Source organism: Carassius gibelio, chromosome B15 (assembly GCF_023724105.1).
Source record: "Carassius gibelio isolate Cgi1373 ecotype wild population from Czech Republic chromosome B15, carGib1.2-hapl.c, whole genome shotgun sequence".
Lineage (NCBI taxonomy): Eukaryota > Metazoa > Chordata > Actinopteri > Cypriniformes > Cyprinidae > Carassius > Carassius gibelio.
This window is the reverse complement of record NC_068410.1, coordinates 29,192,424-29,202,978: the sequence shown is the minus strand read 5'-3', so window position 1 is coordinate 29,202,978 and position 10,555 is coordinate 29,192,424. Positions and strand designations below refer to the sequence as shown.

At 36.6% G+C, this 10,555-nt stretch overlaps 1 protein-coding gene across 1 annotated transcript; it reads left to right on the top strand.

Annotated features, from left to right (window-relative positions):
• The first annotated feature begins 1,214 nt into the window (after positions 1–1,214).
• Positions 1,215–9,852, top strand: LOC127972403 (protein FAM126B-like). The gene is made up of 10 exons (XM_052575865.1): positions 1,215–1,485; positions 2,722–3,030; positions 5,600–5,682; positions 6,080–6,137; positions 6,364–6,468; positions 7,276–7,455; positions 7,540–7,620; positions 8,946–9,061; positions 9,438–9,533; positions 9,732–9,852. The coding sequence occupies exons 4-10, from the start codon at positions 6,087–6,089 to the stop codon at positions 9,850–9,852; spliced, it is 750 nt and encodes a 249-aa protein (XP_052431825.1). The 5' UTR covers positions 1,215–1,485; positions 2,722–3,030; positions 5,600–5,682; positions 6,080–6,086.
• Positions 9,853–10,555: the final 703 nt, after the last annotated feature.

Genomic DNA, 10,555 nt, shown 5'->3' with positions numbered 1-10,555 from the left:
GGTTCTTTCCTTATGGAGCACTCGTTGTATTCCATTGAAAAAGTCTTTCTGTAAACTGGAAGGCTCGCGACTTATTGTTTAGAGTCTTCCTTTAAAAATGTTTTTCTTTTTAACAATTAAGAACGTTAATATTCTCTTCAGACTAATCGAGAGACTGATTTCTTGTATCTGACTTGCATGCAGTGTGTTTTATGTGCTTAAAAGAGTTTCGGAAAGGCTGAATTTCTGCTTTTAAACAAAGCTAACAACATGTACCTCAGTTTGTAATAAAATAATTTATAGGGGTATTATTGACAAATCTGAACCTTTTAAAAACAATTAATGGATATTTCATCTATGGACAATTTTTGCCCTCTAGATTTTATGAAAAAAATCTCTTAAAAAGTTTTCCAACAGCATATATACATCATTACAGGAACATTTGGTTATTTCTGTTTTTTTAGCCCAAATCCAATCAATAATATTTTTTGCATAATAAAAAAATAAACAGCTTGATTGGAAATAAAAATTAACAGTTAATATTTACCTTAATTTTCTTTGTTTTCTATACATATCGCATCCCATATTTCGCCTTAAGGTCTTCACAGTTTTTTTTATGTAACTGTTAGATAAGATTACAGCTCTACATATACATTAATTATTTTTTATGATGCATTTTCATAGAGATACCCGGGATGACAGTAAAACAATAAAATATATGCATAAAATTAGTTTCAAGCAAAAAAGAGGTTAATATGACCTTCATAACAAAAAGTATTATTCAAAAACAAATAAATAAATCTGGGATATAAAACTGCATAACGTTGACAACACGAATCCCATCATTTCGTGCATAGTTAGTAAATGATTTCCATCAATTATGCAAAATGCAGTGCAAGAGCACCCAGACTATTTACTGTAGTTGCACGACCCCTTTCACCCATTTTACAGCACAAGAGAACTGCAAACACAGGCTCCTCCATGTGAACTCGAAGTCCACTGCACTTCCCTGAATGCATTTTTACTGAGATCGATGACGCGTGTCATCTGTCTTAACCCAAGCACGGTCACCTATTCACCTGACCAATTGAGTCGCTCTGATCGAGCCCTCGTCGCCGCTGGCCAATGGCAGCGCAGAGCGGTGAACACCGCTCAGCGCACCACTCACCGCTCTGCGCTGCTATTGGCCAGCCGAAACGAGGGCTCGATCAGAGCGACTCAATTGGTCAGGTGAATAGCTGCAAGTTGGCAGGAAGAGCTACAGAGCGGAGATACATGATGATGTCAACACGCCAGTGATCCTCTCGGTCTGGCAAACACAAGGCCCTTTTTAACTCATCGATTTCTTGTTATATATCGTAATGGTCTGGTGGGATTGTACAAGTAATGTTCTGCCTGATCTCAGAGGTGGTCGTTGTGTCGGCTCTGTCCTCTAAGGCGCATTGCAGCTTTGCTCAAGGACTCTAGCGATCATCCGCAGCATCCGGAGGAGTCCAGATCCTACTGGTATGTCATTCAGAACCAGTCCATTACAATCTGTGTTTATAAACGTAGACGAGCCTGATTAAATACATTTGAACCACGTACGGCGGAACATGACGCTGATTCGGTTCAATTTTGGCCGAATAATTATGAAATATATTTATTAAATTACATTTATGGTCACTAAAAAGTTAACAACATTGTCATATATATTGCACGGATGATTTTCACAACACGTTCAGACTTGAATTATCTTTCAGGGACACAAAAATAGGAGCATGCTTTATTTCTCTTCTAAATACAACCGTAAATGACTGTAAATAAAACTCCCGTTTTTTTATGTTTATTTCAGTATATAATATTATAATGAACGTTAGGTCTGAGCGAATAATTGTACATATGGATTGGATATAGATTATTTCTGGAGGACTTAAACAGGAAGCTACTGCAAAATGATTAGGTTGTTATTATGTAATGTGCTGTTTTATAACATTAATAGATTAATAACTGGTATTCGGTATTTATTTAGAATTTTATTGTTGTTAGCAAAAATATTATTACTGTCAACACATGTAACACTGTTAGATCGTTAAAAACTTAATGGCAAAAATTGATAAACATATCATGCTAAACATCTACACTTATTTTAAACTAACTCTCATTAGCTGTGCTGTATTTTGAACCTTTAATAGTTAAGTTATGTTTTTCACCATTTGGTCACAGGTCATCATGCTTTTCATTTTAAAGGATTATTATTTGTATTAGTATTATTATTATTATTATTATTATTATGTGTGTGTTTGTGTATGTGTTCATGTGGTGCGTATATGTGTGTTTGCATTGACAAAAAGAAAAATCATTCATGAAGTGAGTTAGCAGCATCCAATGTCTTGTGATTTGGCTGACACATAAATAAAAAATAAAACGGAGGTTTAAAACAACGATGCACACTACGTTATTTGGGTTATTTTTTTTTTGCATATCATTTGTTTTTATAGATTTGAGCCTTTACACGAAAAATGCACCCTTTCAGCACAATAATTTGACCTTTGTCTAATTTTTTTAAAAGCATTTTTCAACACACGTTCTCCATTCTCTGCATACCTTTATGTCACACACTCATTTGCACTATTCCACCAATTTTAAATCTCATGCACAAAGTGAAGTGATTTGATGCCAGTAAGACACACCTCTAAACCAGCAGTATGAAGTTTGCATTCTCAACCCCTCCCTCTGCCCCCCCCCTCCCCCCAAACACAGATGCACCAGTGTGGAGAGCAGGAAGCTGGTGTTCACTGAAAAACCACAGGCAAATGAAACAGGAAGGATGGCAGCAATCAGTGGGACTTGATTCGCCAGTGAAGTAATTCTTTAATCAAACCAGCTTGGTCCTTTCCCTAGACTGGGAGTTGTTTTTATCTCAGAGGAGCTGGACTGTGACCCTTGCCAAGGACTTGTATTCTGTGCAGCACAGAGATTTGCCCGGGCGAGATTAGACACCATCTGGCTAATTTGACAGGATTGAGAGTGATGAGATGTATCTCGCAATGTCAAAGCAAAATCATTTTGGTGTGTATGAATCCATGCATCTAGGAATGTGTGTTTGAATACGAGTCCGTATGTTTACTCCAGTGTTTGTCCTCACTATGGGAACAGCATGAGCTGCACGTATCTGATGAGATTTTGAGCGTCACTGCAGGTGAATTGTTTGTTGTCTGTGACGGTTTGGAGCGCGTTTCAAACAGAGTGCTTGGAGTATGTTGCACAGCCTATTTAACAATGACCTTTCTATTGTGTCCCGCTGCGGTCGACAGGCTGATCATAGTAAGCTGCTTGTTGAATGCTTACTACTTTGATCTCCGTTCAGTGAAATCCCCTCTCATTTTCCCTCTTCCTGCCTCTTTGCACTAAGCTCTTTTCACAATGGCTATTTTAGGCCTCGCTGTGCGTCTCTCTTTGGGGGGACTGTATACACTTAATTATCTGGCACTGAATCTTGTAAGCTTCTTACCCGTTGGCAAAGGTCGGAGTGCAGGCGTCCTAACCACGTTGTGTTCACGCAGCAGAGGAATGTTTTGATCAGTCAGATTGCCCCTGTCTTGAGGTAAGGCTTTGATACAGAAGGAATATCTCTTGAGGACAGGATTGACTGCTGTTCGGTTGCAGGCCTGCTGCATTTTTGACATTTTTTAGTCATTTGCAGAGCCTGAGGATAAACTTACATTTTTGGCTTGGGTGGGACTAAACTGAATGTTGATGAAGTTTGGTTCCAGCATCAAGATTTTAGGTTAAAATTTTAAAATACAAGTTTATTTATGGATTTGAGATACATTTTTCTTTTACTGTCCAGTCCATCTCCTGCATATTTAATTAATAGATAATACAAACAAACATAATCTATTTGTCTATTAGTTTTAAGCATAACAAGAATTTTATTTAATATATACAGTATGTTTAAAATTACACTGCATGTATGCTGTAAGTGTTTATTTTAGGAGGAACCTGACTCAATATTACAATTACCGTATTTTCCAGACTGTAAGTCGCACTTTTTTTCATAGTTTGGCTGGTTCTGCGACTTATTTATCAAAATTAATTTGACATGAACCAAGAGAAATGAACTAAGAGACATGAACCTAGAGTAAACATTACCGTCTCCAGCCGCCAGAGGGCGCTCTATGCTGCTCTGTGCTCCTGTATTCTACACTGAGCAGCATAGATAGCTGTAGATGGTAATGTTTTCTCTTGGTTCTAAATAAATGCGACTTATAGTCCAGTGCGATATGTTTTTTTTCCTCATCATGATGTATTTTTGGACTGATGCGACTTATACTCAGGTGCGACTTATAGTCCAAAAAATACGGTACTGAATTCAGCAAGGACACGTTAACCACAGGAAAGACATTTATGATGTTAATAAATATTTTTGCTTTAAGACTGGACTGGAGAATGGCAAAAAAATTTTTTTAGCTTTTTCGTCATAGGAATAAATCAAATATTTGGGTTTATGGACCTGTCTGTGTGTGTTTTTGCTCTGTGACACAGTTTCTGTCTCCTGGTAACTGTTCATTTGATTCCAGGTGTGTCTTCTTAGTTACTCGTCATCCTGTGTTTAAAAGCCCCAGTCTGTTCGGTCTTCGGTCTGCCAGCTCAGTTCATGTGTCATTTTGTGTTAGCCTTGGCTCCGTGTTCCTTCCAGCAGCGACATTGACAAAAATAAAGCAGCTATTTGAAATGGTAAAAATGTCACATTATTACTGTTTTACTGTATTAATGTTGTTGTCTTTGGATTAAATAAATGCAGCCTTAGTGAGCATAAGAGACTTCTTTCAAAAGCTTTACAAATTCTTGCACACCCCAAACTTTTGTGCATATATATATATATATATATATATATATATATACACACACACACACACACACACACACACACACACACACACAGGAAAACAAGTATTAAATGTTAAAGATTAAAGCTTGTGTTTAATAATATTAGCAGTATTCCTGTAGCTGTCTGTAAAAGTAAATATAGTCAGTAATATATATTAATAGTTAATGTGCAGTTAATATGAAATCCTAAAAACTGTGGTGATTGTATAATCATTTTTGTTTTAGGCTAAAAATCCTGAAATAAATGACCAAAACCATCAGCTAGTTGGATATGTTTATGAGCTAACTCTCAGATGTTTTTTAAAGACGTGACCTATGCATTTAAATAGATATTAAAAACAGTCTATAACACTAGCTGTAAGTGCAGTTAGCTCTGCTTCCTCTAGGCTATTTTAGGTCATGTCTCGACAGCACAAGCAGTATCTGGGATGTTGTCCGATTTTGTTTGGCGTGTAGAGCATCTGTTCTGTTCACCCCAGATTCAGAGCCCAGTGCTGCTGTCTAATCAGAGCACTGCACTCTCCTCCTCACCAGCACACTGCCATTTTAAGAGCTCTGCATGAACACAGACGTCTTCTGTTAGGACTGAATGGGGGCAACACCTGTGTGTGTTTGCAATCTTAAATCCTCGGTTTGAAACAAGAGCCAAGAGTCAGCGTAGAAACCGTGATGCATATGTGTCAGGCCAGGTGTGTGAGCTTTAACAGAGTTTTTTTCAGTTGGATGTGTGTCGTCTTTTTATCTGCAGGCTGTTTGACCAGAGATCTAGAGACATGGAGAATCTGAGCCTCATCTCTCCTTATCTACAGTTCTGAGCTGGGCTTGAGTCGGGTGAGCCAAAATGAACACTAAAAACAGTTTAGGGCTTGAGATAAAATTCCTGGGCAGTATGCACATTTTAAACAATATGAAATCGAAACACGACTGAAAGAATAAGGAATAAGTAGTGACTCAAAAATGTTAAGTGAACCAAATCTTATATTTGCAGGGATTCTTTGAAGAAGCTCAAGCTTGCTGAACTAACACACTTAAACCAGATGGTTTTCTGGTCTTTGATGGTTTATGCTGATCTATGTGCTTTTTCCAGCATTGGAATATTGTGTTTAAAAAAAAGTTAATTTTGGTCCAGGATTTTGGTGCAAGAGTGGTAATAATCTTCATTTATTATATATCTTGTGCACATATTTTCCTACGCCCTTCACCTTTTCTGTATTTTGTCTTCTCTCAGGAGGACCATGCTCTGCTCAGAGCGTGGCGTGGTGGAGGAATGGCTCTCAGAGTTCAAGGTGAGAGCTTTGACATCCTTGCAAGATTCAATATGACGTTATATAGCTCACTCAAATTTAGTCCTCCCTTCCCAAGTGATCTGAGCGCAGCGTCCCATTAACCACATTTGGTTTTGTAATCTCAGAACATAATGGAGGAATATTTTCAGCCTCTAAGTTAATTCAATTCCAGGTGGATTCAGGTTGAGACTGCTTAGTCATGCCAAGCACCGTTTCTCCTCTTTAGACATTACCTGACGATCAAATCAGCAGCTATTCTGGCAGCCTGCGTCTGAAGAAAGCTCTGGTACCCGCGCTCTACGCTGTTATTCAGGAGCAGCCCATCAGTGAGGTATGAGGAAGGGTTTTGAAATGCTTCAGGCCAGATTCATAATTCATGTTAGGGGTATTTTCTTGCGAGAAGGGTCATTTGTTAGGTAACGGTTCATTCTGAAGACACAGAGGTGATTTTTAGTGGCATGATGTGAGTTAGGACTTGTTATTGTTGTTGTCATTAACTAAAACTGTTGCTAATTGTTTTCATTAATTGAAATAAAGCTGAAATTATAAAAAAGAAGAATACTATAGAAAATAGGAAATGTTGCATTGGAAACAAACTGGAATAAAATTAAGCTAAATGGAAATGTTTAGAATAAATAACAAGCATATAACAAAATGACTGAAACTGAATCTGAAACAAAAATAAAAATGGAACATGTTAAAGTGCAAGCAAATTCAAAATGTTAATAAATACTGTATTAGTAAATAATACAAAAATAATCCTGATATTATTATTGGTTAATATATTCCATGCCTGCATGATCTTAGTTATGTCAGCTTTTTTAAGTTGTTAAAAATGTATTTGTTAAATAAAAAAAAAAATAATAATAATTATAGAGACCAATTTAACAGCAAGATTTGCAAGTGGAAAATAGATTTGATTTGATTCTGATTGATTCAGTTTTAATTTTGTATTTAAGATTATTTCTTATAATTTCATATTACAGTAACATTTTTAGAGTTTGTCTTAAATATGATGTTTCCTCATGCTTGTGTTTTTTTATATATATATATTATTTGATGTTGTAAAGGAGTGTGCCTCTCAGTCCTCGTGTCCCATTCTGTCTCTTTTACTTTATATCCTTGTCTTCCTCTCTAGCTGCTGGCTCCGGTGTGTCATCAGTTGTTTGAGCTGTACCGGAGCTCAGAGGAGGGCTTGCGTCGGTTTACTCTGCAGTTCCTGCCTGAACTCATCTTGGTGTACTTGCGTCAGTCAGCCAGCAGAGAGCGCTACCGCAATGGCTGCGTGGAAGCCCTGCTGCTGGGGATCTATAACCTGGTGAGAGACTCGTGATTGTGCATTACCTCCAGTTTCCTGAAATCCAATATCTAAACTTGACATGAGCTATATGTTGTGTTACAGGAAATTGTGGACAGTAAAGGAAATGGAAAGCTGCTGTCTTTTACCATACCATCTCTCTCCAAGCCTTCAATATACCATGAGGTAAGAGGTGAAGTAAAAAACGAAACTTTTTAATCTGACCTTTATTAGGTGTCAAAGATACATGAGGTATCAGATTAGTGAAGGTGATATCTCCTGTTATTACGCACAAAAAAAACAGATCTGGTTTCATTTCACATGGTACAGGGAAAATAGAGAATAATGCAACAACCTACAAAAAGGAAGTTGTATTAGGTTAAAACTGTTGTTATGGTTAGGTCAAAGTGACCCAAAGTGGATTCAGAATAATGAAGAAAAAATAATATTATAGAAAATAAAAAAGAAACATATTTTTTATAAACAAATTAAGTATGGAAAAGCACTTATTTCATGTGCTGTCTTGAAGCTCAAATAGCAGAGCAAGTTCATTGGTTCAGTTTTCAGCTAACTGATCATGCATAAACTTATAAAGTTTATGGATTATTATTCAATGCAGTGTAAGTTGCTTCTGATAAAAAAAAATGCATAAATGCATAAATGTAAATACTATCAGAGGGTTGTTGAGAAACTGACATAATATATATATATATATATATATATATATATATATATATATATATATAATTTATATTATTTATTTATTTATTTTATTTTTTTTGTCCTGTAAGCAGAAGATATGAAGATATCATCATAATCAAAATAGTCAATATCATCAATAATAATAATCAAATAATCAATAATCATGATCAAATTTCCCAATTTGCATGCGCGTTCATCAGAAAAAGTCAAAAGAATTCAAGAAAAACATCACCGGTTAACTTGTATTTCCAACTACTCAAAAATCTAAATATAATATAAGAGCAAATCTTAGCTGGTTTTAGATTGTCTCCCAGCCTTGATCATCTAAAAACTACCCAGAACCCCTCTAAGACTAGACAGAAGACCAGGAAAAGAAACCAGAAAGAAAGAGCTTGACAGAAGGAATTCGTCTTGATGTCAGGAGCTTCCAGTACAAGCATAGTCCAGACAAACTTATCATTTAAGGTAATAAAGCATTAATTATACTGAGAATAGACAATAAAGTTAAATAATAATAATATAGTAATAAAATATAGAGAAAAAGAAAATATCAGTAGACAGATTAAAGATAACTTTTTTTCAGCAGGATAAACTCCATCTGACACCTGTTTACATGCTTTGCCAATAAAATGAATGCACATTCCTCAAGTAATCTAATTTAAAGTGGTTTCTATTGAACTTAATAAGGCTGTAAAAGCAGAGGTTATTTTACTGACATGAATATTTAGAAACATTAAATATAATAACATTTCTTTTTGAACATTACATGAATGAATAACTAAAGCAGAATGCTTTTACGTTTCACGCAGCCATCCAGCCTGGGCTCCATGGCGTTAACTGAGGGAGCCCTGAACCAGCACGACCTCATCCGGGTGGTCTACAGCGGTCTGCTATCTCAGAGAGAGACATTTACCTCACAGAACAGGTCTTTTATTTATTTATCTCTGGTCAGACGGAGGTTTTGTACTCATTCCTTCTTGCGGAGGAAGTAGGTTTGATGTGTGGAATATTTCTGGGCATTTGATTAATGGCACTCTGGACCGTTTTATTGCCGTGACTCAGCGGTTACTTTTTTCCTGCAGGTCGAAATGGGTTGTAATGATGTCTCAGCATTTTTATTTCATTAAACCGCTGCTGGAGCCTCATGACAGCAAAATCTGTGTAGATGTAGTGTGATTTGTTATTACCCGTTCCAGCAGCTAGATACACAGCGACAGTCGCTGACTCGTAGTGTACTGCTGTCTGATGTGCCGTTGTCAGAGGGGGGCCGTGTAACAGCAGCATGTGTGTGTCTCCTGCAGGTTTGAGGTGCTGTCTTTTCTAATGCTCTGCTACAACTCAGCCGTGGTCTTGATGCCTGCGTCCTCCCACCAATCGGTTTGCAGAATGAGCACACGGTAAGGGAGGTGCATGAGTTGTCTCAGCCTGTCTCGCTCTCTCTTAGAAATTTCTTGCTGGTACAGGCAGAGATGGAATGATTAAATTGATTAAAAGGAGTATTGATTTAGAGACGGAGAGCAATGGATTTCTGTGGTGGGTCCCAGCGTTAGCATAAAGATGTCTAATAAACATGTCATCTCTTCTTGTTTATGCAGGCTGTGTGTGAGCGGTTACCCGCGCCAGCAGCAAAAGTCATGGAAGGAGCCGTATAACCGGGTCCGATTGGAGCCAGAGTTCATGGTGCAGATGCTGACTGCTGTTTACCACGCCATGTAAGCTTAATAACTGACCTTCTATGATACTGTCTATCTCGAATAATAGGGGACTTGTAAATGCTAAAGATGAACCCCTAAATAATAACATTTAGAGTGTAATTCTAGGAGAGGTGCTATTACTTTTCCTACCATTTCTTACTCTTACTAAAGCAAAAAGATTAATAGCTTTGATTGTTTCTTAGAAATATGACTATAAAAAAAGCTAACGCCACAAGTTTTTTTTTTTTGTCATGCACGACTATTTTAAAGCTTGGGGTCAGTAAATTTTTTTATATATATATGAACTATTCAGCAAGGATGCATTATATTGATCATAAGTGACAATAAAGACATTTATGATGTTACAATAGATTTATATTTCAAATAAACGATTTAAACTTTCTGCTCATCAAAGAATCCTGGGAAAAAGATATCACATTTTCCGCAAAAGTTTTAGACTGGCAGCACTTCTGGTTTTAACATTAAAAATTATAAGAATTTCTTAAGCACCAAATCAGCATTTTAAAAATGATTTCTGAAGGATCATGTGACACTGAAGACTGGTTTACCATCACTGGAATACATTACTTTTAAAAATATGTTCAAAGAGAAAACACATGTGTTGATATTTCACAATATTACTGTATTTTTGATTGAACAAATAGAACTTTGGTAAGCATAAGAGACTTGTTTTAAAAACATTAAAAAAAATCTTATAGACCCCA